The following is a 14,889-nucleotide window of genomic DNA, read 5'->3' as shown; positions in this document are numbered from 1 at the left end:
AGATAATCAATGTTATTCACTTCACCTGTCAGTGGTTTTAATGATATGGCTGATCATTGCACAAGTCCAGTAATTATTATTGCTCATTCTCATTTTTGTATATTTTAATTTAGGGTTTATGTTAAGTTGAAAAATACACCAAAGTGTATCTTAGACACTTCTTAAAACACACTAATGGCTAGAACCAAACAGGTGAAGTCAGTAGCTATGTTAGTTTTAGTACATTGGCAAAAGTAAGCATGCACATATACCATTTCAGGGATTTGCTCTGTAGTGCCAAGATGATCTGCGCTCCACTGAGATCTTTCCTCCTCACGTAAGGGCAGCTTTGGGAGTGAATATGTGCTAGCATGAAAGCATGAAATACCTTCAATGTAACTGGCATCAGTGAAACAATACACATTTCCCTGCATTTGACAAAATTTTAATCCATTTGTCACACGTGATCAGTGTAAAATTCATTAATAACATTCAAATTTCTAATGGCATGATTTTAACTCCATACTTCTGTCCTGTGTGAATGATCTGGTGTGCTTCGAGCGTACTATGTCGAGTAAAACTCTTCCCACACTGTAAGCAGCAATATGGTTTCTCTCCTGTGTGAACACGTTGGTGTCGCTGGAGATCACTATGTCGAGTAAAACTGTTCCCACACTCCGAGCAGTCATATGGCTTCTGTCCTGTGTGAATGCGCCAGTGTGATTTAAGAGTACTCTGTCGAGTAAAGCTCTTCCCACACTGTGAGCACTGATATGGCTTTTCTCCTGTGTGGATACGCTGGTGTCGCTGGACATCAATCTGTCGAGTAAAACTCTTTTCACATTGTGAGCAGTGATACGGCTTGTCTCCCATGTGAACACACTGGTGTCGTTGGAGATAACTTTGGTGAATAAAACTCTTCCCACACTGTGAGCACTGATACGGCTTCTCTCCTGTGTGGATGACCTGGTGTTGTATGAGATTACTCTGTCGAGTAAAACCCTTCCCACACTGTGAGCAGTGATACGGCTTCTCTCCGGTGTGAATGATCTGGTGTTGTATGAGATTACTCTGTCGATTAAAACTTTTTGAACACTCTGAGCAGTTATACAACTTTTCTCCTGTGTGAACGCGTCGGTGTATTTGGAGGTCACGCTGTCGTGAAAAACTCTTCCCACACTGTGAGCAGTGATACGGCTTCTCTCTGGTGTGAATGACCTGGTGTTCTTTGAGATCTCTCCTTTGAATAAAACACTTTCCACACCATGAGCAGTGATGTGGCTTCACCCCTGTGTGAATGTACTGGTGTCGTCTGAGATTACTCCGGTCAGCAAAACTCTTCCCACACTCTGAGCAGGGATAGACTTCTTTCTTCATTCGCTGATCAGAGGTATTACCAGAGACTGTTTGCTGAATACTGGTGCTTATTATGGGCATCGGATTCTCATATTTTATCTCTCCTGATTTTAACTTCTCATATTCCTCATAGTGGCATCTTCTGATGTGTTTGTGGAGGTAATTTTGGGACGTACTAGAAAGTGAACACCAGGAGCAGGACAAGACTTCTAACTGGGCAGTGTTCATTTCTGGAACAGAAAATGAACAGCATTAGAAACATATTGTAAAATGGAATAAAATATTTATATTACGTCAAGGAAAAAACTATGAACTAAACATAGGCTCTATGAGTTGGGGAGGATCAGAGGCAACAGAAGTTATAAATTCTGGTGAACACGCACAGAGTGACTGAAGAAAAAAAAAAAAAAAAAAAAAACACAGTGTGTTCCTGCCAGTAATGTTAACACTCTTCTTATCTGGATGAAGTCCTGTAGTAAACTTATTTTAGAGATTCTAATAGATCCCAACAAGATGCAACATACATTATGGGATACCACACATTCATCTGGCTGAAGACACATATCTTTACTCCTCTAAGGCAGGTAATGCATGGTGACAGTAACTGGTCACATCAGCTTTATAGCTCGTCACCACGGTCTCCTCTCAGCTCAGCAGTTGCTCTTCACCAAGCTATGACTGTTTTGCTGGACAGTTTAATGTTATCTTCTTCCTCTCCCTTAGAGAACAGGGGTTATATGCGAAACATGTTCACTTTCACTGAACATATACTACATTTCTCTAGAAATGTTCACTTTCAGTAGTAGAGTCCTCTCTTAGAGGATGACCCTAGATGGCAGGCACTATAGGTCTGGGCAGGAGTGAACTACCTGGCTTCTTGCCTGGGATGGTGGGCAAAATACACTATATGGCCAAAAGTATGTGGACACCTGATCATCACACCGATATGTTGGTCTTCCCCAAACTGTTGCCACAAATTCTGAAGCACATAATTGTATAGAACGTCTTTGTGTGCAGTAGCTTTACAGTTTCTCTTCACTGGAACTAAAAGGCCCAAACCTGTTCCAGCATGACAATGCCCCTGTGCACAAAGCGAGCTCCATGAAGACATGGTGTGTGTGAAGGTTGGAGTGGAAAAACTCGAGTGTCCTGCACAGAGCCCTGACTTCAACCCCACTGAACACCTTTGGGATGAACTGGAACACCGACTGAACCCCAGACCTCCTCGACATCCCAACATCAGCGCCTGACCTCACTAATGCTCTTGTAGCTGAATGAACACAAATCCCCACAGCCACGCTCCAACATCTAGTGGAAAGCTTCCCAGAAGAGTGGAGCTCATTATAATAGCAAACACACGGGAATAAATCTGGACTGGGATGTTCAAAAGCCACATATGGGTGTGATGGTCAGGTGTCCACAAACTTTTGGACATATAGTGTACAGTGTTCTGAGGTCAGAAATGACAAGTTATGACCTTTAGTCAATTGCAACATAAGGCAGTGATGTCTCCCAAACACTGAAGCTTGGTAAGGGAGGCTTCAATTGTAAGCGGACAGTTTTCCTTCCTGAGCAGATGTTGCTTTGTTGGCACATTAAGCTGTTTCCTTTGAGAAAAATTTGCGTATATGGCACCACCTGCAAGGCATTATAATCTGATGTGAGATACTGGTTCATCCTGGTACTGGCTGGCAGTTCGGACCTGTACATAGCCAGGCAGTTCTGTGCGCCCAAGCTAAAAAGTCTAAGCTAATGTCCCTAGCAGTGGTCATTACCGAATGATATAATTTTCTTGAGCAGCATTGCATAAAAGCATCATTGCTCCAAGGCAGACCCAGCATGCCTGCTGTCCTGAGGTAATATGTATGCTGCCAAAGCAAAATCCATTAGGGAGGGTTTATATGGTTTCAATGAATGAACTACACATAGCTAGGCACAGTGACGTACACTGTTAAAAAGATTTGTCCCAGGATGATGTCAGCTCCATGACAAAGTCTAAAAACTATTGCTGAGAACAGAAGAAGGAAAGTAATTGGTTTTTGACATGCTTGGCCAAACAGCACAAGCGCTGTGTTTTCTCAGCAGCCAAAGGGACAGGCTGTCTAGTCTGCATATCTTCAGTTTCTTCCTCCAAAATGCTATACTCATTAATACCGAGAATACTGTAGTCAAAATCCGAGATTGCTATGTGGCAAGACCAGAACTTGAACAGTGTGTGGGCGTAAGTAAAACAGGGTGGACATGGGTTTGAAAGTCACACAAAATAAGTTTAAATGCTTGTAGAAATTGGCCAATGAGATGAAAAGCTACCATTCAAGAGGTTTGTGCCAGTTTGATAAGCCTTGTGCCTAATTCACTTCAGTTCACAACACACACATGTTGCCACAGCTGCAGCAGATTAAAAAAAAACATACATTCCAGGAACTTTGCCTATCTATAGGCCTAAAATGAACACAACAAAATGCCACAGAATGCACTGAGTAGTGCCTTACATGCCTTAAATATAAACCAAATCCAGCATCTGAACACATCACACCTAACAGAAATCACAAAATTAAACATGACAATTTTCAGAAAATAGGCTGATAAAATTAGAGATGTTTATTCTGCTGTGTTTTACAAGTGTTTTTGATATTTTAGTAAGCCAACTATAATTTAATTTCAATGAAATACCAGTTTATCCAAAATGCTATAGCCACATTGCTACTGTTAATTTCACAGCAGTTTTCCCAATCAGCACAGACGCAACATTAATAAAGGGGTTGTCTTGCCTTTCAACAACATTTTAACGTTATTAACAGAAGAAATAGACAGAAAGGCCCACAGCATCATCAGATTTTTATTAAAACATTTCATTCATACACAAAACTACAGCAAAAGCCTTCAGATTTCGATTGATAAAAAGGAAACCAGGCTTACTCTTATTCCTATGATTATTCCTATGTACAATACACAGCCATAATTTTAAAGCATTTTTATTAAACTTAAAAATGTTTTAGCGTTGCTCAATGCATTCCTCAACAAACTGCAGTTCTGTTCTTCACCTTTCAGATGATCTCCACTCAGACAGTGCGTTCCAGTGTTAACAGACACCGACGTATATTTCTTGTTATTATATCCTCTGATTACATGGTATGAGAGGCAAGGGGAAAAGACATACCACGGCATCCTTTTCAGAGGAGGTAAACTCTTGATTAGACTTGCTTGCTACATGACTGCACATCGCGCAGAAAGGTTTACACCTGTTGCTGAGCAATGTCCCTCAATGCGGCTTCTTAAATGGGCAGCTCCTATCAAGCGAGAACTGTTTTTGTGAATAATTTTAAGAAGACCGTAGTGTATCTATCTACAACTATCTATAAGAGTGATTTTTTAGGTGGGCCAAGCCTCCAAATGAGTGGGTGTATAATCACCACTGACGCCATATGTGTGTTGGCACCAGACTCCTCTACAACTTCCATCTTGCCATCTGAATCTCGCTGGATGGATCAGCAGACTCGGAGACAAGAGACGGATGTTGCTCGCCAGGGAATTTTTTTTTTCCACACACAGTAAAAGATGACTAGTTAAACACACATGTTTTAGCATCCAGCAGAGCTCTGGACTATCCTCAGGCAAACCAGGCAGGCAACAGGCTGATCTTTCTGGTGTAGAGAAAAGAAATGCTGGTTTTCTTTGTTAAGCAGCTGTTGACAAGCTAAACAGTAGATAGTTTAGACACCTGATACAGAGTTGTCAATCACATGCAAAAACAATGCACCATGGAAACCAATGGAGCAATTTGAGAACATAGCAAATACATCAAGCAAACTACCTAGCCATCTACGGTAAATTGTGTTCTCGGAGAGGTGAGGAGACAGTGGTGAAGAAGATAGTCTAAATGACATGATCCTCTACATCGTTTCAGAAGTAAATACATCAGTCTTCCTACAGATGCAGAAAGGTGTGGTGCCCTGTACTACCATACTACCTGTTTTAGTGAACTGACGGAAAGGCAACAATTCCATGACGACATCAGCTCGCTCAGAGAATCAGGCAGATTTGCTAACAAACTCAGCTTACCTTCCTAGATACTCACTCACTCACATTCAGTAACCACTTTATCCTGATCAGGGTCACAGCTGAAACACTATCCTGGAAACACTGGGGGTAAGGAGGAGATACATCATGGATGGAGCACAAGTCCATCACAGGGCCCCATGTACACACAAACACACACTCACACACTCTTTCACACCTAGGGGCAATTCACCTACTACCAGGTTTTTGGGGAGATAAGACAGAAACTAGAGGACCCAAAAGAAACCCACACAAACATGGAGAAAGACATGCAGAAACAAACATGCAGAGACTCCACACAGACAGTAACCTGGGCTCAGGATCAAAGCAGTGACCCTGACGCTGTGAGGTGGCAGTGCTATATCTGCTGCACCACCTTTCCATATTTTTCTAAAATGAATTGTATAGCAAAATTTAAAAGGAGTGTTACAATGACCGTGTTACTTAACCCATTGTATGGAGGTAGTCTTCATCCTCAGACTCTTCCTCTTTTACATGAAATCCTCCGTTCAGTTGGACTATGTTTTCCACAGAGTTTGATGTTCCATCACCTGAAATTCCACCATGTATGTTTAAATACTTTCAACTCAAGTATAACTCTGAAGAACAAAGGGATGAAGTTGGGAGCACAAGTGTTGAAAAACTGGTTCACTCATGAATAAATTCAATTTATGAATATAAAGAGTTACTGAGCTCAGGTCTGGAGCTTAATATACCATGTTTTCTTACAGAGATAGTCTTCTTCTTCAGCTTCTTCCTTTTTTACATGTGTGTGTTGACACACAGGCGTGATGTGTCCCACAGAGCCTGTCGTGGTTTCACCTGAAATTTCATCAACTGAATTTAAATATTGTCATGTAAAGTACAAAACAAATGAAAGTTCGCTCACAAATGAAACTAAGCTAAACTAAAAAGTATTACTGATCATCAGACTGGACTGTAATGTGCCATGTTGACTTACAAACGTACTCTTCATATTCAGGTTCTTCCTTTTTTATATCTTTCTGAAGGTCCGGGACATGTCCCACAGAACCTGATGTCTCTCCCCCAGACACTGTACAAGTTTCCGTTCGTACACTACAGCAAACCTAATGACCAAAGAGGAATAATACTTATTAACAAAAACAATCATCACTATTGATATATCCTGAGCATGAGCTCTGAGACGATGATAACTTGGTAGCATGCAAACTACCATGGAAGGAAGCTGATTAACAGAATAATAGTCACACAGACTCCATTAGCACTCTGACTAAACTATGCTAGCTTTAGTGCTAGAGTTGTTGAGTTTCTTAAACTTATGTGCATAAAAATACAAGAGAGAATCAGTAACAACAATGACAATTGAAAGTTCAATGCATAAATAATAGTACAAATAAAAAAGGAAATGTAGGGCTGCTCAGAGTGGAGAGAGAAGCTCATTCCACCACTGAGGTACCAGGACACTGAAGCAGCATGATCTTCAATAGATATACATTATAAGGACAAAAGTATGTGCACCCCTGACCATCACACTCATGTGCTTGTTGAAAATCTCCTTCCAGATTTATTCCCCGTGTGTTTGCTGTTATAATGAGCTCCACTCTTCTGCGAAGTCTTTCCACTAGATGTTGGAGCGTGGCTGTGGGGATTTGTGTTCATTCAGCTACAAGAGCATTAGTGAGGTCAGGCGCTGATGTTGGGATGTCGAGGAGGTCTGGGGTTCAGTCGGTGTTCCAGTTCATCCCAAAGGTGTTCAGTGGGGTTGAGGTCAGGGCTCTGTGCAGGACACTCGAGTTCTTCCACTCCAACCCTCACACACCATGTCTTCATGGAGCTCGCTTTGTGCACAGGGGCATTGTCATGCTGGAACAGGTTTGAGTCTCTTAGTTCCAGTGAAGGGAAACTGTAATGCCACAGCACACAGAGACATTCTATACAATTGTGTGCTTCCAACGTTGGGGAAGAACCACATATGGGTGTGATGGTCAGGTGTCCACAAACTTTTGGCCATATAGTGTATTTAAACCAACCTGTGCTGTGATCTGAACGTGCTGCTTTTGATGGTAGTAATACCTTACTGTTCCAATATTCTGTTGTTCAAAGCTTTAAAAATGAAACACATCAGGCGATTACACACATGGCTAATCATTACCTGTGAGCCAACAGGAGCAGAAGTGTCTGGAGCCTTTCTTGAACAACATGGCCAAACGTCTGCTGACTCCATTTTAAGGTCTTATTAGGAGGTCTGAAGGGTTGTGTTTCTGGAAAAGGAGACTCAAATCAAAAGCTGAAAACTCCAGAATACTCTGTATACTAATAAAATATGAGGATTTAATTTCAGGGAGAGTGAGAATTAGTCAACATGCCCTTTTTTTAATGCAAGACCACTGAACCCTGTATGCACACTAGCGAGTGACGTCACTTGTTGTTTGTCTCTTGGGCCGTGGAGCAAGCGCTACTGTTGTTGCCCGTGGGCGTGTACCATCTGTCCAGCTCTGATGAGAAAGAGTCATGACTAAAATGTAGCCTGCTGCACATGATGTACTAAAGTATCTTATAACCTATCTGTCTTTAAAATGTACTTAAAATTAATTCCGATATTTTAAGAAAGTGAAAAAAGGGTAAAAAATTGGTTAGTTGGTGCATTACGTGCCAGGCTTCATATTAGCAGCTTCTACAGATTACTCACGTTTTACTTTATCTGTTTTGATCAGTGTGTTTATTGTATCTAGTGTTGGTTTTTGAGACTATATTTAGACGGTTGCATATTTATTTCATTGCTCAGTTTAACCGCAGTGTTGTACTGCACCATGCAGGTTCTGAAAGAAGGCTGTTTCCTTCAATTACATGCAGCTCATGATGAAGTTCTTTTTGATGTTCTTGACTATATAAAGTTGCATCATCTGATAGTTGTGCCCTAAAGTTATAATCTGACCACTCGCTGTTGCTGAAGATGGCTCCACATGGACAGCGAGAAGATACATGACATTACTGAGGATGGTACCACTTAGAAATCATGAAGATGGCTTTGGACTACAATTGATACGAACAGCTTTGCACTTGAATCTCCATCAGTTTGATAACTTCAACAAAGTTAGACTTCATGTGAAAACTGTAATGAATTTCCTGTTTACACAATTGCACTATTTGTCCATGTAGTACACAGTTACAGAAGGGATTGATTTATAATCGCACTATCCGTGTCACCCAGATGAGGATGAGTTTCCTTCTGAGTCTGGTTCCTCTCAAGGTTTCTTCCTCATGATGTCTCAGGGAGTTTTTCCTCACCACTGTCACTTCTGGCTTTCTCATTAGGAATAAATTTATAAATCTGAAAAGTTTAAATTTATATCCTGAACTTATATCTTTCTGTAAAGCTGCTTTGTGACAATATCCATTGTTAAAAGCGCTATATAAATAAAATTGAATTGATAGTTTATGATTTTTCTTCCATTTTTTAAGCCCTACTAATTCTCTAACTTTACACATACTATTTCCTTTTTTTTTTTTTTTTTTTACTTTGTGAAGATGTTTGGAAAGAGAGATATAGTATAATCTAACACTAAATAAATTAATTAAAAATAAAAGTTAATTGTTATAAAATGAATCAGTTACAAAACAACTGCATAATCCACTCTCTAGAGAACAGTAACCACCATTATTTATCACAATTATTCAGACAATTTGAAAGAAAAAAAAAAAGCTTTATTGTCTTATTTTAAATAAACAGAAAATAGGCTTTTGTAGACTGTATATTAAAATTCTCCAATTAGAAAACCTGTTTCTTTATATGGAAAAATCTCATATAACTTACCTCAGGGTTTAAAGCAGAATGCAGTGAACATCCTCAAATATATACAAAAACAAGCTTTATTTTTAAATCCATCCAATCTGTTGTTATATAGTCCTGTCAGAAATCTTTTCAAATAGAAAGGATTACCTCAGTGAGACCCTTCAACCGTTAGCTCGTCTTCTTCTGTTGTGGGTTTACAGCCATGTTAAAGTTCACAGCGCCGCCTGCTGGAGGAGTCTGAGTTTTGCTGCAGCTCAGGTCGAGGCTCTAGTTCCTCAGCTGTATACTGATGCAGTCCACGGACTCGTGATTAACAGCTTCTTCACTGAGGTAATAATCTCTAGATGAAAATAATCCTGACTAGATTTTAACAGTAACAGATTTGAAAATGGTTTCTACGCTCGATTTGGAAACCTGTGGTAAGTTAAACTATCTGAGCTTAACACAATGGCTCACAAAATGGCTCCCTCCTCCCTTGGAAGTGCAGTACATAGAGAATGATACTCTGGCGTGTTCACTTTGAAACATGCAAAAAACAGTGGTGTAGATGGCTAAAACATACATACAGTTTCATTTGTATGCGAAATTTTGTCTAATGATTAGGCATCTAAGAGACACTATCTTCATCCAGTCAATAATGATTGAGTAGCTGGGTTTCTGTCCATCCATCCATCCATCCATCCACTTTATATCCATCTATCCATCTGTCTTCCAATGGACGTGGTGCCAGTCCATTCCAAGGCACAATCACACATGCATATTCACACACTAGGGACAATTTAGAGATGCCAATCAGCCTACATGTCTTTGGACTGGGGGAGGAAACCGGAGTACCTGGAGGAAACCCCTGAGGCACAAGGAGAACATGCAAACTCCACACACACAGGGTGCAGAAAGGATTTGAACCTCCAACCCAGGAAGTGTGAGGCAACAGTGCTAACCACTCGGTGCTGTCCATAAACCAGACTGGCCGGAAGTCCCCCTGCAAGCTGGCCTAGGTTCCCCACTGCACTGAGCGAGGTTTCGAACAGCTCTGTCACAGAGTTAGCAGTGGTGAAACACCTCGAAATTTCAGCCTCTCTGTATATTTTAGTAGTTTGTCTGAATAGTATGAGTTTGAGCTTATGTTTTGAGTCTCCTTTTCCAGAATTATGACTGTTTCGACCTCCTGATAACCCCTTAAATGGACTCAGCAGATGTTCAAATGTGCTTTTCTACAAAACCTCCACGCATTCCTGTTCTCGCTGGCTCACAGGTAACATTTAGCCATATGTGTGTAATCTTCTGATATGACTGAGTTTCAAAGCTTTGTAGCTATGAAAAAAAAAAAGGATTCCTACAATAAAAAAAACTCTTTCAATTACTTTCCATTTGCTAAATAATTATTTTTACTCTTTGGCCATTAGCTTTATGGAGATGTGCAGACAGGAACGTGTACAGCTTCAGGTGGAGGGACAGCTGGCTCTGTGGGACACGTCACACCTGTGGCCCTTCAGAAAGATATAAAAAAGGAAGAACCTGGAGATGGCGACTACCTCTGTAAGTCAACAGGGAACAACACAGTCCAATCTGATGCTCAGATCATTGTAATAACCAGCAGAAGAACGGGCTAGATTTTGGATTTGATCCAAACAGAGTCAAGATCACAGCAAGGTCAAATATCTGAAATAGTTTTTCTTCAATATAATTAATTACATTTGAAGTATATTTTAAAGGTAGTTCTGGCATACAAATTAGTAACAAGAAGGACTAGACTTGTTGGTGGCAAAGGGATTGTTCGTTTGTTTGTTTTGTACTTCACTTTTTTCCTTTAAATGACAATGTATAAATATATTTGGAATTTCAGGTGGAGGACCATCATGCTCTGTGGGAGACATCACAACTGTTGACCAACAGAAACATGTAAAAAAGGAAGAACCTGAAGATGAAGCCTACCTCTGTAAGAAAACAGGGTGTATTATGGTCCAGTCTGGAGCTCAGTAAAACTTTTTAGTCTTAATTAAACATTATTTGTGGCTGGACATGACCATCAACTCATTTTCCCTGTTATTCCTCAGTTTTTGTACTTCACTGTTTTATTTGAGAGAGTAGAAAAAATAGAAAGTGTTTAAGTTTAAATGTTGGCATTTCAGGTGGAGGGACATCCAGCTCTATGAAACATGTGGTCCAACAGAAGAAACGATTTCAAAGGAGGAATTTAAAAAAGGAAGAGTCTGAAGATGAAGACTACCTCTGTACAATGGGTTAAGTAACAATGTCACTTGGAGTTCATTCTAAAGGTGGCACTATATTTAAAAGAAAACAGATCTCAGTTTTGGTTGAAGTCCAGGCTTTTTTTGTCAAATCTGTTTGACTCTCTGGGCCCAGATGGTTTGCACACAAACGGATGACCTAGCTATTTATTTCAGTTTCAGATTTCTCGTTGTTTTGGAAATACCGCACATAGTTCTTGGCTACAGTCACCACATTTTTTGTTAGGCTTAGGTGGATTGCTGGGGTTTTCCACCCCAGTTTCTCCCTAATTTGGTCTTGGCCAGTACCCGCCCGCCAGTCAACTCTACTCCATCATATGACTGCTACAAACCAGGGAGGGTGAGGGATAATATGGGTTTCCTCCAAGCCACAGTAGAGGCTGTTGTCGAGCTCGGTGTGGCAAACCTCTTAGACTAGCTGCTATTTAGGTTGCTAACAGCTGCATAGCAAGAGCTTTTGTTCTGGCCCTACCTTTGCTCCAAAGAAGACCAGCATTTGTCCTTTCCTTGTGGTTTTTCTCTACAGAGAAAGATATACAACCCCCTCCGAAAGTATTGGAACGACAAGCCCAATTCTATTGTATTTGCTATATACAGAAGATATTTGGGTTTGAGATCATGAATTGATAGATCAGAATTTCAGTTTTCATTTCTTGATATTTACATCTAGACATGTTGAACAACTTAGAACATGGCACCTTTTGTTTGACCCCACCCATTTTTTTAAGTGATCAAAAATACTGGGACATATGACTTGACAGATGTTCCTTGTTGCCCAGGTGTGACCTGTTAGAGGAGACTGTGGTGATGAGGGCTATATAGGTGATGGGACCCTTTATCAGCATCATGCATTTGTCTTATAGGGGTAAATAGTCTTCAAACATGCATATAAAGGCTCTTTTAAAAAAAAAAGTTTACTGAATGACGTCTTCCATATGAGTGTGGAAGTAACACAAAGTGAGACTTGGCCAATCTGCACACGTTCACCACAGGTTATATTTTTTCCATAATTCACAGAGCCTATGTTTCATTTATACTGTTTCACTAAAATTGTTTAAACATTTTATACTTTGTACTGAGTTTCTAATACTGTTCATTTTCTGCTCCAGAAATGGATGATGCACAATTACAAGTCTTCTCCTGCTCCTGGTGTTCCGTTTCCTATCCATCTCAAATTTACCTCCATGTGCACATCAGAAAATGCCACTTTGAGGAATATGAGAGACTGCTAGAATCAGGAGAAATAAAATCTGAGAACTGTATTCCCACAAGAAGCTCCAGTATTCAGGTACTCTGTGGTTCTCTCAACATTAACACATCTAATCAACAAGAGCAGAAAGTAGTCTATCCTTGCTCACAGTGTGGGAAGAGTTTTACTGACCAGAAAAATCTCCTGAGACATCAGGACATTCACACAGGAGTGAAACCACATCACTGCAACGAGTGTGGGAAGAGTTTTACTCACCAAGGTGCTCTTCAAATACACCGGCGCATTCACACAGGACAGAGGCCATATCACTGCTCACAGTGTGGAAAAAGTTTTATTCATCAGTGTTCTCTTCAAACACACCAGCGTATTCACACAGGAGAGAAGCCTTATCACTGCTCACAGTGTGGCAAAACGTTTACTGGAAAAACTCCTCTTAGAGTACATCAGCGCATTCACACAGGAGAGAAGCCGTATCTGTGCTCACAATGTGGGAAGGGTTTTAGCAATCTCGGTAATCTCCAAAGACACCAGCGCATTCACACAGGTGTAAAGCCGTATCACTGCACGCAGTGTGGGAAGACCTTTATTCAAGAGTATGATCTCCAAAACCACCAGCGCATTCACACTGGAGAGAAGCCGTATCACTGCTCAGAGTGCGGGAACAGTTTTACTCGACAGAGTGACCTACAGCAACATCAACGCATTCACACAGGAGAAAAGCCGTATCAGTGCTCAGAGTGTGGGAAGAGTTTTTTTCGACAGAGTAATCTCATACGACATCAGCGCACTCACATAGCACAGAAACCAATTCAGTGCTTACAGTGTGGAAGGAGATTTACTTATTCAGGTGCATTTAACCTACACAAGTGTCCCAACAAGGAGCCATCAGCTTGTGATGCATGATCTTTCAAAAAAATTTACTGTTTTTGTAATAGCTACTGTGATTTGTTTAAGGATTATGCATGCATGTATTTTTGTACTTGGTAAATTCCATATTTGTATAGTTAAAGATCTGTGTGTGTTGAATGTGAACTCTATCTAACTGGAGAGGTGTGTTTGATTGCATCCCTGAAAAGGTTTTGATGGAACCTTGTCACATTTCTTCAGAAGGTTTAATTAAATTCAGAATAACACTGTTTAATTCAGCGTAATATTGTTCAAAATACACCTATAGTGTACACAATAAAATGCTGAACAATAAACTATAAGCCACAAAATTTTCCCTCGCATCCAGAACAATGACTGCACATTTGGGTGGACATCATAACAGAGTGAAAAGTGAAGCCCAAATGTCTCTGAGTGTTTTTAGTGGCTAGCTGCAGCACAGTTTTTCACCCCACCTGTTCCATTCTTAGTCGGTGGGAAGACTGGCAAACTTGCATGTTTCATCTCCACAAATTATTTAGTGGAATAGGATTCTGTCATTTTTACAAATTCAGTTGTCCTTGATCTCTCCCTTTTATATTTTATTTATAATCTTTTCATGACAATAAATGTGTTTTATAGGAGTTATTTGGTGATTAAATAAAAGGCCATGGTTGATGAGGGAATTGACAGTTTTGGACATGACAGTCGAGGGTCATGAACTTTCCAACATGGACCTGAAGCTCTATAGCAAAGCCATGTTTTGTTTCTGCTCTAAACCATTTTAACAGTCCCTCAGCAGGGAATTCTTTGCAGTTTTTCCAGTATGTTGCTAATTTTAATGTCTTAGCTAGCTCGTTGGACTGATGATACACTCACTGAGCACTTTAACAGGAACACCTGTGCATTTATGCAGTTATCCAATCAGCCAATTATGTGGCAGGAGTGCAATGCATAAAATCTTGCAGACACAGGTCAAGATATTTAGTTAATGTTCACATCAAACATCGAAATTGAGAAAAAAATGTGACTTTAACCGTGGCATGGTTGTTAGTACCAGATAGGCTGGTTTGAGTTTTTCAGAAACTGCTGACCTCCTGGGATTTTCACACACAACAGTCTCGAGAGTTTACACAGAATGGTGCAAAAAATAAAAAACATCCTGTGTTCCTGACAGGATGTCTATAGTAACTGAAATAAGCATTCTTTACAACCGTGGTGAGCAGAAAAGCATCTCAGAACACACATTAAACCTTGTGATGGATGAGCTACAACAGCAGAAGACCTCATCAGGTTCCACTCCTGTCAGCCAAGAACAGGAATCTGAGGCTATCATGGGCACAGACTCACTGAAACTGGACAGATGAAGATTAGAGAAAGACAAGGTGATTTTT

At 40.4% G+C, this 14,889-nt stretch overlaps 2 protein-coding genes across 4 annotated transcripts; one reads left to right on the top strand and one right to left on the bottom strand.

The window, feature by feature from the left end:
* Nucleotides 1-408: 408 nt before the first annotated feature.
* Nucleotides 409-9,414, bottom strand: LOC113524745 (zinc finger protein 16). Of its 3 annotated transcripts, none has more exons than XM_026911101.3 (6): nt 9,317-9,414; nt 7,529-7,637; nt 6,356-6,482; nt 6,124-6,216; nt 5,844-5,945; nt 409-1,565 (listed from the first exon to the last, which is right to left on the bottom strand). In XM_026911101.3, exons 2-6 carry the CDS (start codon nt 7,598-7,600, stop codon nt 472-474), a joined length of 1,488 nt encoding a protein of 495 aa, XP_026766902.2. In that variant the 5' UTR covers nt 7,601-7,637; nt 9,317-9,414; the 3' UTR covers nt 409-471. The 3 variants fall into 3 exon arrangements, with proteins under 3 accessions (XP_026766902.2, XP_026766901.2, XP_034169428.1); XM_026911100.3 differs by having other exon boundaries at nt 9,191-9,356; XM_034313537.2 differs by lacking the exon at nt 9,317-9,414 and having other exon boundaries at nt 6,364-6,482; nt 7,529-7,546.
* LOC128321689 (zinc finger protein 271-like) lies at nt 9,392-13,848 on the top strand. The gene is made up of 6 exons (XM_053242084.1): nt 9,392-9,499; nt 10,317-10,424; nt 10,576-10,708; nt 11,016-11,108; nt 11,302-11,412; nt 12,531-13,848. Exons 2-6 carry the CDS (start codon nt 10,353-10,355, stop codon nt 13,532-13,534), a joined length of 1,413 nt encoding a protein of 470 aa, XP_053098059.1. The 5' UTR covers nt 9,392-9,499; nt 10,317-10,352; the 3' UTR covers nt 13,535-13,848.
* Nucleotides 13,849-14,889: the final 1,041 nt, after the last annotated feature.

Source organism: Pangasianodon hypophthalmus, chromosome 19 (assembly GCF_027358585.1).
Source record: "Pangasianodon hypophthalmus isolate fPanHyp1 chromosome 19, fPanHyp1.pri, whole genome shotgun sequence".
NCBI classification, from domain to species: Eukaryota; Metazoa; Chordata; class Actinopteri; order Siluriformes; family Pangasiidae; genus Pangasianodon; species Pangasianodon hypophthalmus.
The sequence above is the reverse complement of the archived record's forward strand: the minus strand, read 5'-3'. Positions and strand labels throughout refer to the sequence as shown.